General features: G+C 45.5%; 1 protein-coding gene across 2 annotated transcripts; it reads left to right on the top strand.

The window, feature by feature from the left end:
• Window positions 1–6,025: 6,025 nt before the first annotated feature.
• Window positions 6,026–15,427, top strand: ZNF8 (zinc finger protein 8). 2 transcript variants are annotated; one of them, XM_045848915.1, is made up of 4 exons: window positions 6,026–6,194; window positions 11,704–11,830; window positions 12,126–12,236; window positions 13,708–15,427. In XM_045848915.1, exons 1-4 carry the CDS (start codon window positions 6,129–6,131, stop codon window positions 15,120–15,122), a joined length of 1,719 nt encoding a protein of 572 aa, XP_045704871.1. In that variant the 5' UTR covers window positions 6,026–6,128; the 3' UTR covers window positions 15,123–15,427. The 2 variants fall into 2 exon arrangements, with proteins under 2 accessions (XP_045704871.1, XP_045704880.1); XM_045848924.1 differs by having other exon boundaries at window positions 12,126–12,221.

The following is a 15,427-nucleotide window of genomic DNA, read 5'->3' on the forward strand; positions in this document are numbered from 1 at the left end:
TACATGAACTAAAATGTGTTTACTTCTGCATTTATGTGAGAAGGTAAACTTTCAGTCAAAGCTCATAGCAGAGAATAGGAAATTTAGAATAGAACTGTGTTTATTATCATTTTATTGCAAACAGCCACATTAATGTCATCAGATTTTATCTGTATGACATTCCTAAAAAATGGGGGACTGGAAGATAACTACGTAACCAAAAGAGGCAGAAGTGTACATCCACAATGCTAAAAATGTGAGAGGTCATTACTGTAGATTTGAACATGGGGCAGCATCACCTGGGGACACATACTGGGATAGGCTGAGGCCAGGACTGAAGAGAGGGCAGCAGCACTGGAGGACACAGCCCCTTGGCAGAGTTGCAGGCTCATAGCTGTGTGGCAGGAGAGCAGGATTAATTGAAGGTCTGCTCATGAAATTCCAGATTTCCTCCCTTTTGTAGTCTTCTTGTCTTGCACAAAGTATCTGACTGTGCATGGGCAAAATAAAATAGAGAATAAATTAGTTATGAAAAAATAGTTGGTCTGGGGACTAGGAAATGGGTGTATTATGCTCCAGAACAAGGGCTGTCCTTAATATTTCAAGGACCTTCATGCTAAAACCTGGTTCCTGCCCTATTCCTGTGAAAGAGTATCATTAAAATAGCCCCACCATCTATGGAGACTCCCTTCTGATTTCTGATAGTATCTTCAATGTGGATGGAAGGCAGGGAGGGAGAGGCTTGAAAGCCTTCAACATCAAAGAGAAAATATCTGAGGTTAAAAAAAATAGCTCAAGGAAGACATTCAGAGGAACTAAACATTTAAAATGGAGATTGAGTTAGAAATAATTGCAAATGAAAAATGCAAGGCAATATTTTTAAGTTATTAGAACAAAAATAGGCTGAAATTAAAAGTAAGATTTGCTTTAAAAAGAGAAAAGGAAATGAAATTTTTGCAGAGCTGAAAGAAAATCTTAAGGTCCTGCCAATTACTATCCAGGATTAGTAAGATCTGTGCAGCATGACCAATTGAGAACAACACAGTTAAAAAGACATTGCAGAGACTTCTGGAGAGAATAATTTTGAAACAAATGGAATAGGTTTTGTTCTGTTTTTTAAGAAAAGGAATGTTCTAACTAGAGGTAAAGAAAAAATGTAACCAGGAACTTAAGGATAAACAAATTTTCCTTTTTATTAATTTTTTAAAGATTATTTATTTTTAGAGAGGAAGGGGGGAGAGAAACATCAGTGTGTGGTTGCCTCTTACAAGCCCCCAACTGGGGACCTGGCCAGCAACCCAGGCATGTGCCCTGACTGGGATTGAACCGGCAACCCTTTGGTTTGCACACCTGCACTCAGTCCACTCAACCATGCCAACCAGGGCTTATTATTATTTTTATTTTTAGGGAGGGAAAGAGGGAGAGAAGCATCAGTGTGTGGTTGCCTCTCACCTGCCCTCTCCTGAGGACCTGGCCTGCAGAAGCCTTGTCACCAGAAAGTCACTAGGACCCCACCAGATACTGAGTGTATTTTCCCAAGGTCCCTCTTGCAGTTACCTAGTACCTTTCATAAAACCACTTAGGTAACATAACGTTAATGATTTATATGGGATCCTGAGGTTGAGGTGAGCAGTCTGAGCAGAGCAGGTGGGGATTTTGCTTCCTGGTGTAACAGTTGGGCCTGCTGCTGAGACCTACAAAGTTGTGGAGCATTCAGAAGATGCTGGAGCCTGGGAGGAAGGGCCTACCCAACAGATTCAGCTGTTTGACATTCTTGTGGTCCAGATATCTAAGAGCAAGTTTAAGTCCTGAAAGTAGCTTTCTTTAATGAAGGAGCTCCCGGAAGCTCAGGTATAGATGTATGTGAAGTCTCAGGATACAATGTTCCTTCTCTTCAAAATGGGGAGTCAGCGGCAGTTTTGTGGTCTTGTTCTCTGGAGACAACGCCCAGTGGGAATCACAGGTGGGAAAATTGATTTGTGTGCAGGAAATGGGAGGACAGTATGAAAATGCAGTGTGTTCTGAGAGGTACCCTGTGCTTTAGCAAATCAGAAACCTGATGCTCTAAAGACCCAAGAACTGGGCTCATTTGAAGTAAGAACCTAAGACCTTTCCTCCTGATTCTCATAATCAGAATCTAGTGATAACTGATGGGAATGTGTGTAAGTCCCACCTGCAAGGAAGTGTTGGAATTGCAGTTTTGGGGTCCATCTTTAGAGAGTTCACTTCTTCAGGCTGAGGTAGAACCTAGACATTTGCATAGTCTGAGGACAGTTTTTTTTTTATTTTGTTTATTAGTTTTGGAGAGGGAAATATCAATTTATTGTTCCACTTACTTGATTCTTATATGTGTTCTGACCAGAGATTGGACCCACAACCTTGGCATGTCAGGACAATGCTCTAAACAACTGAGCTACCTGGCCAGATGTGAGGACACTTTCTATAGCTATATTTTTAAACATTTTGCAAAAAGGAATCTCTAAATTATATATTCACACATGTTTCTTTTGTTGGTTTCACTTAAATTTGTGATCAGGTAAAAATGAGGCCCAAAAGATAAACCACACCCACTTTGTGTAAATGCTGAACTGTTTTTTGTTGTTGTTGTTTGATTTGATTTGTGTTTTTAAGTTCATTTTTCTACCTCCTACCTCCTTCCCTGTAATCACCACACTGTCGTTTGTGTCCATGAATTACTTTTCTTTAGGGGGGCAGGCTGCTTTCAACAAATCCATCCTCCCTCCCCACTTGAAAATACAGATGCCAAAATAATCCTAAACATATTTTTGATACAACTAGCAGTGGAATGATTGGGAACCCAGAAGACGATCCCCAGTGCAGAGGTTTTCCACAAGATTTCATGGGATTCCACATACAGTTGTATGCCTGGCTTAGAATTATTGAAGTAATATACCAAGGATAAGCAGTTTATGCATAAAGGAAAAGACATGAAGTCTACGGGAATCTATGTGCAGGTTTGAATTGCTCTCCCTCCTTTGAGGTAGGTAGTCACACAAAGCAGTGGGGACCAGGCAAGAAGGCACCATCTGCCCAGCATGGACCAAAGGCAGAAGTAGAGTGGGCTCAGTGTAAATTGGGTTGTCTGGGAGTTTGCTTTGTTTTTTGTTTTTATTTTTCATAGTCTAGGCACAGTGAAAAGGCACCACTCTGAAAGCCAATTTTGCAAAGAGGACCTAAAATGTGTGATCTTGGGCCTGCTGTGTTTTTTTGCATAAGCTTTCTTATGTCTTCAAATATTAAAGCAATTAGCCATATTCAGAGTATCTGTTACATTAAACTGCAGTTCTGACCACACATGGAGGAAGTACATGGTTCATACATTTCCTGTTTCAGATTGGTTTTCAGGAACATGTTACAACTCAGTATTCTTGGCATTTCCTTGATTTTGTCTCATAGATGTGAATCCCATTTGGAATGCTCTAGGCTTAGCTTAAAGGCCAGGGTCTTGATAATGTGAGAGAAACATAGCTGCCTTCCAAACCCGGACAGAACCTACAACCCAGGAATGTGCCTGGACTGGGAATCAAACTTGTAGATTTTGGCAGACAGGATGATGCTCAAATAACTGAGGCACCTGGGCGGCATGCAAAAACATTTTTAAAAAGTTTTAAACAATGATGACTTCTTAAACTAAGATGCTTGTGGTGCAAAGAAAGCAGGAGGGAGAGACATTTAAGGTGTAAAATTTCCAAAGCCAGGATCACATTTATGTTACTACTCAACATTCACATCTTGCCATTCTAGGAGTTCATTGGGATCAGCTGGGTGATTCTTTTCACTTAGGGTCACTCATGCAGTTTCAGAGGCAGTGACTGCTAGAGTCCTCTGGAGACTTCAACATCCAAGGTAGCCCACTCTTAAGGCTGGAAATAGATGCTGACTGCCAGCTAGGAACTCAGCCTGGACTGTTGGCTGGAGCACTCACATTGGACTGCTTCACCTGATCTGGGCTCTTCTCAACAGGGTGACTAAATTCCAAGAGGGAATATCCCAGGAATGAGCATTTCAGCTCCTTATAGCCTCATAAGTCATACATCATTTGACCTTATTTTATTGGATAGCCCGTCAGGGTCAGCCCTGAGTCAAGGGGAGGGGAAATAAATTCTACTCAATGGAAAGAGTGACAAAGAACTTGGGGCTGTATTTAATTCACTACAGAGCCTCAATGTAATAGAAAAGGAGAAATATAGAGGAACGCTGAAATTTTGATAGATGACTGAGTAACCTGAGGTGACATGAAGAAGCAAGCTTTGAATACAAGAACAATATGGGTGCTTGCATTCAGGTTATATTGAGGTACCTGAGGGGCATCAAAGTGGAACTGCCCACTTAAAAATGTTAGCCAGGGTCGGGGAAAACTTTGATACATGTCATTAAGTCTCACAAGAAGGCATGACAGTGTGTTCTTTGAGCATGTAGAGATCACTTGCTGTGATTTTTTTTTTCCCCAGAGACTTTACCCCTAAACATCTCCATGGCTCCCTCTATGATCTCCAGGCCTGGGCTCACACATCCCTTCCTCAGTGAGTGACTTTTCAAGCATACAGGGAAGTGCTGTGAGCATGCTCTAAAGGGACCTTTTTTAAGTCTTTTTACACTGAGTTTATCCATCTATTTAGAGAGAAACACTGATTTTGTTCCACTTGCCTCTCACATGTTACTGACCAAGGATTGAACCCACAACCTTGGCACATCCCCACAACAACCAACCAACTGAGCAACCTGACCTTAGAGAGAAAGAGGGAGAGAAACCACCTGGCCCCCACTGGGGACCTGGCCTGCAACCCAGGCCTGTGCCCTGACTGGGAATTCAGCTGGCAACCCTTTGGTTCACAGCCCTCACTCAATCCACTGAGCTACACCAGCCAGGACTGGTTGATTTTAGAGAGGAGAAAGAAACATTGATTTGTTGTTCTACTCATTTATGCATGTGTTGGTTGATTCTTGTAAAAAAAAAAATACAGCTTTATTTAAAAACGAATAAAAAATAATGGCACAAGTTTCAAGACAAGACCCTTTCAGTCTTGAGGACCCCAAGTAGTTTTTGTAGGTTCTTTCTATCAATATTTGCCTTATTACATATTAAAACGGAAAAATATTTTTAAAAATATTTATTGTATGTTAACTGTTGAATGGTGCCCCCTGGAAATTCATATATCGAAGTCCTAACCCCATAGCTCAGAATGCCACCTTTCTTTGAGGTAGTGTCTCTACAGAGGTGATTAAATTGAGTCCAGCTGCAGTATAACTGGCATCCTTACAGAAAGGGGAAATTTGGAGGCAGGCACACAGTTTTGTTTTCTCCTCTTGTGTTTAACCCTCTACACCCTTATTGTTATATCTTTAATATATTTATACTATATATGTGCATTGAATGTATATATGTACATTAAATGTATATATACGTGTATATATATACATAATACTTGTGTGTATATACCTACATTTAACTCTCACCCGGTATGTTTTTATTGATTTTGGAGAGAGCGAAACCGATTGGTGGCTTTCTGAAGGCCCCCTTCCCCACCGGGATCAACCTGCAACCTAGGTATTTGCCCCCTCCGGGAACCGAACCCGCAGTTCCCCTGCTGTTTGGGAAGACGCTTCAATTAACGGAGCCACCCGGCCAGGGTAACAAATAATTTTAAAGTACAAAGCAGTAGGAACCCCCAAAGATAAAAGGGGGGAGTCTCAGGAACGACTTTACACCAGCCCATTCCGTCCCATCGTATAAACTGCTCTGAGGGGACAGCCAGGCAAAGCCTGCGGACAGAACAGGCTGAAAGGCCGCTACCCAGAGACCCTGCCTCTTCCAGGTGATGGAGGCCCAGGTCGCCACAGCGTCGCTAGAATCACCGCCCGCAGCCACCCTTAGCCGGAAGCCGGCGGGCGGAGGTTCCCATTGGCCTGAAGCCAAGAGGCTTCCATTGGTCGAAGAAATAAGGAGCGAAGACTCCATTGGGTGGGCGTTACGGTGCGCCACAATGGCCTTCTGGGAGTTGTAGTCACAGCGTCGCCAGCTCGACCGCCATTGTCCAGCGTTCTGCGAATCGAACGGTCAGGGTGGTGGAGACGGCTCTCGGGTTTAGAATCGTACGGGGCCCCTTTCCTTGACCTGTAGGTCTAGCATGGATCCTGAGGAGGGGGCGGCCGCATTGGCGATGGCTACGGGGCCTCCAACGGAACGGCTTCAGGTAACAATTACAGTAACGGTGACAGCGGGCCCGACCAAGCGTCTCCCTCAGATACTGACCTTTTAACGCTCGTTTGAGCGGGGCCTGGGGGTTATCCCGCGTTACACGCAGAGAAACTGAAGTGCAGGTCGGCACACGCTGACTGGTACCGCTGCAAAGGGGCAGCGGGCGGGACCGGGATTCGAACCACGAACCTCTAATCCCCACTGCTCTTGCTCATTAGGTCCTCTCGCCGATACCCTTTCCTCCACCCCGAAGGCCGAACCCCGAGATGATGGGTAATTGGTACTGTCGACTGAAGATGCTCTGTTGCGTGGAGTCGGTACAGTGCCTGGCTCCGCGCAGCCCTGACCTGCGGATAGGGTTCCACCTTGAGGGAGGGAGAAAGGAGAGGTCACCATGCACCCATTAGGGAGGCGGAACGGCGACAAAGGTTCCCGCGGGGCTGTGGGGACAGCAGTGGAGGGCAGCCAGTACTTGCAAGCCCCTGAGGGAAGGCCCCCATCCTCAGCACCAGCAATTCTAGGCAAACTGGCGGCTGCTGATGTCCTCCTTGAAGTGCTCTTTCTCCACGCTGGCATAATTCCGGAAACTCATCTTTGAATTTAATGTTTCCTGTCTTTTTTCTTTTAATCCTCACCTGAGGATATGTTTATTGATCTTAGAGAAGAAGAGAGAGAGAGGAACATAGATAAATTGCCTCCCATACACGCTCCAACTGGGGATTGAACCAGCAAGCTTTTGGTGTACGGATGATGCTTCAACCAAGTGACCCCCCACCTGGCCACTTGTTATCTTTTGTTTTTCTTGTTTACAAGGGTTGGCATTATTTCAGATTTAGTATGCAAAGTGAGACTATCAATTATCTTAGATTTGCATGTTTTAGAATATGTGTTGTTACAGATCTTCATGAAAATGCAACCACATTTTATTTTGCTTTGGCTGAGGGTGGTGGGGCAGGGAGTGAGCAATGACAGAGAAAGTCAGAGCTAGACAGTAATTAAAGCAGCAAAAACAGATTTTATTCAGAACTCTTGCAGTAGAAGGAAAGAGACTTCATTGTAGAATTAGGTGCAATTCTGAACCCAACAAGAAAATGGGGCATTATAGTGGGTGGGAGAAAGAGGGTTCTTGGTGGAGCAGGGCAGGTGACCATGTTACTGAGGCAATTGTGGGTGATGAGAACTTTGAAAAAGATATGAGGAGTGATGACATATGGAGAAGAAGGATCCCAGCGAAACTGACTTCACAGGATTTTTGGTAAAACTAGGTGATGTGTAAATGGGCAAAGAAGCCTAAAAGTCAAGGTTTATTTTTTTTTAAGATTTAAGATTTATTTATTTTATTTATTTATTTTTAGAGAGGGAAGGTAGAGAGAGAGAGAGAAACATCAATGTGTGGTTGGTGGGGACCATGGCCTGCAACCCAAGCATGTGTCCTGACTGGGAATCGAACCTTCGATGCTTTGGTTTGCAGCCCATGCTCAGTCCACTGAGCTACACCAGCCAGGGCTAAAAGTCAAGGTTTAGATGAGAAGAATGTTCAGAGAAGCCAGACTAAAGTTTGGTCAAGGTGAGAGCCTTTATCAGCAGTAAGAGAGGCTTAGGAGGAAGTGTATTAGTTACCCGTTGCTGTGGCTGTGTAACAAATCAAAAAACAGATTGGCCTAAAACAATAAATACCTCACAGCTTCATATATATATATATATACTTTAAAGTTTTGGGTTGGGGAGTTGTTTTTTTTAAAGATTTTGTTTATTTATAGAGAAAGAGGAAAGAGGGGAGACAGAGAGAAACATTGATGTGTGAGAGATACATCAATTAGCCTGCAACCCAGGCATGTGCCCTGACCAGGAACTGAATCAGAGATATTTTGGTTTGCAGGCCAGTGCTCAATCCACTGAGCTATACCAGCCAGGGCATTTTCTTTTTTTATTTTTTTAAGATTTTATTTATTTTTAGAGAAGGGGAAAGGGAGGGAGAAACAGAGGGAGTGAAACATTGATATGTGAGAAAAACATTGATTCTTTGCTTCTCACACACCCCCAACTGGGGACCTGGCCCATAACCCAGGCATGTCCCCTGACCAGGGGACCCTTCGCTTTACAGGAAGACACCCAACCCATGGAGCCACATCAGTCAGGGCCCCTCACAGTCTCTGATGATAGGAGTCCTGGAATGACTTAGCTGGTGGTCCTGCCCTGGGCTTTTGACATTACAATCAAAATGTTGGCCTGGATTTCTGTCCCTTGAGACTTGACTGGGTCTGGAGGATCTACCTCCAAGATGGCTCACTCAGATGACAGTTGGCAGGAGGCCTTAGTTCCTTCCCACATGGGTCCCTGTGGAGCTGCTTAAGTGGCCTTACAACTTGGCATCTGATCCAGGAGAGCCTGGTGGAAGCCACAATGCCTTTTGTGACCTGAGGTCAGAATTTCCACTCTCACATTTCCACAGAATTCCCCCTCTGTCAGTATCGTATCAGTGATACAAGTCAAACCTGCTTTGTATAGAAAGGGACCACAAAAGGGCTGGGGCTCATGGGGGTGCATTTTGGAGGCTAGCTACTGTAGGACGCAACAAGCCGAGTGGAGGGTGTATTAGTTTCACATAGCTGCTGTAACATTGCCACAATATTGGTGGTTTAAAACAATACACATTTATCCTTACATTGTGGAGGTCAGAGATCATTGACACTGGGCCAAAATCAGGGTGTAGGCAGAGCCACGCTTCCTTCCTGTCAAGGCTCTAGGCGGGAATCACCTTTTCCTACTGTAGAGCTGTAGACCTTGCCTTCCTTGGCTCCTGGCCCTTTGTCCATCTTCAGAGTCAGCAGCATAGCATCTTGCCTTAGTGATCATATTGCCTTCTTCCCTTGGTAATGAAATGTCCCTCTGTGTTGTCCTTAGAAGCACATTTATGACTGCATTTAGGGCCCACATGAATAATCCAGGATACTCTCTCCCTCTTAAAATCCTTAATTATATCAACAAACTCTTTTTTGCCGTTTATGGTAACATTCAGAGGTTCCCAGATATACTTGGGGATCATTCAGCCAACTGTAGTCAGGCTTAGGGGTCCCCTATGTACAGTGGTGAGAAGGAGTCATTCAGGTGTTTTAAGCAGAAATGGCATGGGTTTGAGAAAAATCAGTCAGTAATATGGGGGTGAGGGTAGGAGAGACTGAGAACTAACTAAACCACTGGAGTGAGGGAGGTTGGGGACAATGACTGGGTGCTGACTGATGCCCTGGTCAGATGGGGAGAGTGTGTGGGTCTGAGGCAGGCCATCCCTCCAGGCCCCAGCAGTGCAGAGCAAGAGGAGGGCTACAGGGGGCTGATGTAGAGTAGCAGGGACAGTCACGAGACAGCAAGGAGTAGCCTCCTGCTAGAATCCCAGGAGGAGACATGAAGAACTCACATGAGGTCTTGTAGCCTCAACAGACCAGTGGTCAGTGCATCTGGTGCCTGGGCTTTCACTGGCAACCCATGCAGAGTAGGTGATGGAGGGGTGGGGGCAGGAGGCACGGGCAGCATGTATCAGGGTTGGATACTTCTGAGTATCCAGGGAGGATCTTCTGAGTGGGAGGTGAGGACAGCAGGACAGGAGCAGATACCTCTGTTCCCAGTCAAAAGGTTCAGCATGTTTTCTGCACAATTTTTGTCAGAGCCACGTGCCATTCTGTACTATAATTTCTTTAATATTTAAAAGAAACCTTTTTCTTTCTTTGCTTAAAAAAGATTTTATTTATTTTTTAGAGAGAGGGAAGGGAGAAAACCATTGATCTGTGAAAGAGACGATGATTAGGTGCCTCTCTCATGCCCCCATCCACAGACCTGGACTGCAACCCAGGCATGTGTTCTGACTAGGAATTGAACCAGTGACACCAAGGCTCTACTTGTGGTTTTTTGTTTTTGTTTAAAGAAAATACCCCTTTAAAATTTAGGTATTGGAGCCCTGTCTGGGTAGTTCAGTTGGTTGGAGCATTATCCTATGCACCAAAAATTTGCAGGTTTGATCCCAGTTAGTGCACATACCTACGTTGCAGGTTTGGTCCCCAACTAGGCTTTCACTGATCAATGTTTCTCTCTCACATCAATGTTTCTCTCTCTCCCTTCTTCTCTTCCTCTCTAAAAACCAATAAACATATACTTGAGTGAGGATTAATAAAAAAAGAAAATGGGGGTATTTGATATATGGTTTCAATTTGCATTTTTATTTGCATATTTTCTTGTGGTTATTTGCTAATTTTTTACATTTCCTTTGATATCTTCTTTTATATTTTCTTCATTTTATTTAGGTTGCATTTATTATTGATTTGTAAGATTTGTGTCTTCTGGATACAAGTCTTATCAGATATGTGATTTGCAATAAGTATCTCCCATTATGTGGGTGCTTTCCATTAGTGTGTCCTCTGGAGCACACAAATTTTTAATTTTGATTAAGTTCAGTTTATTTATTGCTAGTGCTTTTGATAATCCTTTTTAAGAATCTTTTCCCAATTCCAAAGTTATGAAGATTTAGTCTTGTGTTTTCTTCTAAAAGTTTAATAGTTTCAGCTTTTACATTTTAAATTTTTGATCCATTTTGAGTTTTTTCTATATGGTGTGAGGTAGGGGACTGACTTTATTCTTTTGCATGTGGCTGTCCGGTTGTCCTGTAGAAAGTGTTTTACAGCCACTTAGTCCCCTTTATAGCCTCCAAAGAGACAAGGAAACAAGGCAGCATACTTGGGGTTCTGCTCTGTGCCTCTTGAAGAGGAAGTGACAGAGCCAAGACTCTGATCCAGAAATGTTGAGTCTTTGACTGTGGACACAGCCAGTCCACAAAAGAATTACGTTTGTAAAACGTAATTACATTTCTGAAATGTAAAAGAATTACATTTCTTCTCACCAGAAATTGGCAGTTCTGACCACTTAGGGCCTGTATTTTCCCAAGATCAGTTGTTTCTGAGTCCTAGTGCCCTTTTAGACAGGGCACATATTACCTGTCCCCTCCAGTGTTGCCTCTCTCAGGTTAAATACCCTGGTAGGCTCTTACACTGGCCCACTTCAGTCACTTGTGAGCCTAAAGGCAGGTGATTTCCCTTAATTATACACCCCTCTTTTCAGAGAGATGACAAGCCTTGCTTTGAATCTGAGGATTAATGTATTGGTTAACCGTAGCTGTGTAACTATCCCAAACCTAGTGACTTGAGACAGTAACCATTTCTCTAGCCCACAGATCTACAAGTCAGCAGTGGAGAGAGTCACCTGTCTGAAGTCAATTGTAGGTCAGCTGTGGGGTGCTTTTGGTCTTATCTGGATGCTCTCATGTTTCTTCTCTGTATAACTCACACCTACATGTAGCAGCCCAGCAGGTGCCCAGCGAGTCTTGACTCACATTGCCCAGAACATGCACTCTCTCAGGATACTGGCCCACATGTTTTCTCCTTCCCCGTTCCTTCTTCTCTTTCTGAGAGTACTGATGAGGACAGTCCAGCTGATTGACCATGTGTGTGATGTTTCAGGAGCCAGTGACCTTCCGGGATGTGGCTGTGGACTTCACTCGGGAGGAGTGGGGACAGCTGGGCCCTGCCCAGAGGACCCTGTATCGTGATGTGATGCTGGAGACCTTTGGGCATCTGCTCTCTGTGGGTAAGGCCTGCTTCCCAAGCTGACAGGCAGATTCCTGCAGTTACTTATTCTTCATGGCTTATAGGTTGTAAGGCGTCTGGTATGAAGACTTGACCTGGGGATTAGGGACCTTGGGTTCTCCTTCCCTGTAGGACATGTGGGCAAGGGGGTGTCTACCCTTTTTTGTCCCATTGCAAAGCCTTCACTGTGTTGTAAGATGGCCCTATGTCCTGATGGTCAGGAGTAGGGGCTAGAAGCTGGGCTGGTTCTTTCTGTCCAAAGCAGAACCCCGCATTCCATGTTTTTCTGTTTCTAGGACCTGAGCTTCCCAAACCTGATGTCATCTCCCAGCTGGAGCAAGGAACTGAGCTGTGGATGGTGGAAAGAGGAATTGCCCAGGGACGCCATCCTGGTGAGAACCCACCAGGTGTGGTGTGTTGGGGTCCTGAGACTATCTGCAGATCAGTGATCACAGCGAAAGGTTACAGGAAAAGTTGGAAAGGGAAAAAGGCAGGTGGGGTGAAGTCCAGAGGAAGCCGGGCTCAAAGTTGCTCCCCCAGTAGGGCTGAGTCTGTGGTGGTGGTGGTGGTGGTGGTTGCAGCAGCCAGAAAAAAAAAAATGGGTTGACCTTCACTTCCCTGCACTGTACAAGGGGAGCCTGTCTTTGTCTAGAGGATTTCGTAATGGGGGTTCCCCCAAGCTGTTCTGAAGACAGGGGCATCTCCACTTGTAGGTGGCCTGTCTGACTTAGATTTTCTAGAACTGATCTGCTAGTCTGCCCTGCCCCCAGCCTGCTGCTTCCATGTCTCATTCAGTGTCTATGCCCCCAGCTTCTGATGGTAGGGCTTTCTATCTATGGGGTCACTGCTTTATCCCTAGCATCTGGGGCCACATGGTAAATATTGTGGGCTTTATGGGCTGCATGCAGTTTCTGTGTTTGTTTTCTATCACAGCTCTAACAAATTACTGTGAAGATAGTGGCTTCAAACAACATACATTTGTTATCTCACAGTTCTGTCAGTCAGACCTGGCTGGTTTGTCTGCTCCCAGACAAAGTTAAGGTGTCAACCAGGCTGGGGCCAGGGACCTTACAGAGAGGCTTAGGAAGACGCCACATCCAGACATCTAGCCTCCACCAGGTTGTTGGCAGAATTCAGCTCTGTGTGTCCTCAGACTGAGGTTTCTGTGTTCGTCCAAGAGTTGTTCCCAGCTCTGAGAGTCACCTGTACTCCATGACTGAGGCCCCTGCACAGCTGCCTCTTATCCCACCTGCCTCTTTTGCTCATAAACATTGAGGGGATTGCTTTGGGCCTGCCCAGATAACGCAGCATCATTTCCCTGTTTTAGTCAGCTGATGAGTGATTTTCATGTCACCTACAGAACCTCTTCACAGCAATAGCTACATAACTGATTGAACAGCCAGGGGACAGTGTTAGAATTCTACCTGTCTCTGTCACATATTTTTTTCTACAGCCCTTTAAAAACAGAAAAACCTGATCACTTAAGTTACATAATGTTTAATCACTGGCTTGTACACCTAAAACTAATATAATATTGTGTGTAAACTATAATTGAAAAATAAAAAAACTATTTAAAGAAAAACAAAACAAAACAAAAAACACATACACACATAAAAACCATCTATAATTTGGGCACTTCCTTTTCTGGCCCCTGAGCTAGGCCTGAACCTGGCCCGTGGCAGGTGCTCATGAAATATTTGTTGAGATGATGAACTGATGAAGCTGTGTTTACAAACAGAGCACTTGGTGTTGACATAAAAGCAGAACCAACATTTGCCTAGAGGCAAAGCAAATAGTTGGGAAGTGAGCTCAGGCTGTGAGAGGTTTGTCCTTTCTTCATGTTTCCCGCCAGCCTCTCAGAACTCTGGTTTCTTTCAGGCTGGGAGCCTGGACCTGGAAACCGAGCGCCACCCACACAGCAGGGCCTTCTTGCGGAGGAGCTGTCCTGCGTCATGGAAAGGGAAGACTTCCTGGGGGACACTGCCTGTCTCACCACACAAGGGGAAGGCTGGGACTGTGAGGGCCAGGTCAAGGTGCCTGAGAAGGACCAGGATAGTTCCAGGCACTTGGAATTTTGCCTTGAGGAAGCACCAGTTCAAGATAAAACCTATGAAAGTCTCAGACTTGGGGAAACCTGTCTCCCAAGTTCAAACCTAAACCTGTTCCCAGAGATTCCTCAGAGAGAATATTTCTGTACTTCGGACTCACAGGTCGCAGATTCAGAGGGTCACTTACCCTCCCTCAGTCAGCAGACAGGCTCTTCAGGGGAGCAGCCGCGAGATAGTGGTGACTGCAGTGCAGCCTCCCATCCAGCTGTTCCTGAGGCAGAGCTCATGCCAGGCCCTGTGCAGGAAAAGCCCTACAAGTGCTCAGACTGCGGGAAGTCCTTCAACCACAACGCGCACCTCACCGTGCACAGGAGGATCCACACAGGGGAGAGACCTTACATGTGCAAGGAGTGTGGGAAAGCCTTCAGCCAGAACTCCTCGCTGGTGCAGCATGAGCGCATCCACACTGGAGACAAGCCCTACAAGTGTGCAGAGTGCGGGAAGTCCTTCTGCCACAGCACGCACCTCACCGTGCACCGCAGGATCCACACTGGTGAGAAGCCCTATGCATGCCAGGACTGTGGAAGGGCCTTCAATCAGAACTCCTCGCTGGGCCGCCACAAGCGGACCCACACTGGCGAGAAGCCATATACCTGCAGCGTGTGTGGGAAGTCCTTCTCACGGACCACATGCCTGTTCCTACACCTGCGGACTCACACTGAAGAGCGACCCTATGAGTGTAACCACTGTGGCAAGGGCTTCCGGCACAGCTCCTCGCTGGCACAGCACCAGCGCAAGCATGCTGGGGAGAAGCCCTACGAATGCCGCCAGAGGCTGATCTTTGCGCAGGCAGCTCTCACCAAGCATGAGTGGGCTTGCGACACGCCTGTGAATCCAGGGGAGAGGGCTCAGCGGAGCGACAGGCCCTTCAAGTGCAGTCAGTGTGGCAAGTGCTTCATCCAGAGTTCGCACCTCATCAGACACCAAGTGACTCACACCAGAGAAGAGCCTCGTGGGCGGAATCGGAGGAGGAAGGAGCAGCCCCTGGGCCGCAGCTCTCATCAGCATGTGCATGCAGGTGAGAACCCTGGGGGCAAGCCGAAGGCGGGACAACCTGCCAGCAGGGCACTTGCCCTCTTTGACATCCATGAAGTCATGCAAGAGAAAAACCCAGTGCACGTTATTGGGGTAGAAGAAACTTCAGTGGGCACTTCTGTGTTGTTGGACGTCAGAGACTCCACATAGGGAGAAACTACAGATAACTTTGAAACACAGGTACATAACTTGTAACTCCACATGGGCTGTGCACCAACAGGGGCACTAAGGGGCCTAAGAAGGCCCAGGGTGACCTCTGACTTCCTATGAAAGATGCTCGCTAAACACCTAAGATTGGTGGTCCTCAGATCTATCAAGCTTGGTGCCCCCTTTAACCAGATATATTGTACTATTCCCTTTATGACCCTGAAATGAATTTAAACATAAGGTCAAAAAAGTCATCCTATATCCGTGTTTTGTAAAGGATAATTAAAACAAAAGTAATTTATGATGGA

The sequence above is a fragment of the Phyllostomus hastatus genome, unplaced genomic scaffold (genome assembly GCF_019186645.2).
Source record: "Phyllostomus hastatus isolate PE091 unplaced genomic scaffold, TTU_PhHast_1.1 phas_contig_133, whole genome shotgun sequence".
In the NCBI taxonomy this organism is placed as follows: domain Eukaryota; kingdom Metazoa; phylum Chordata; class Mammalia; order Chiroptera; family Phyllostomidae; genus Phyllostomus; species Phyllostomus hastatus.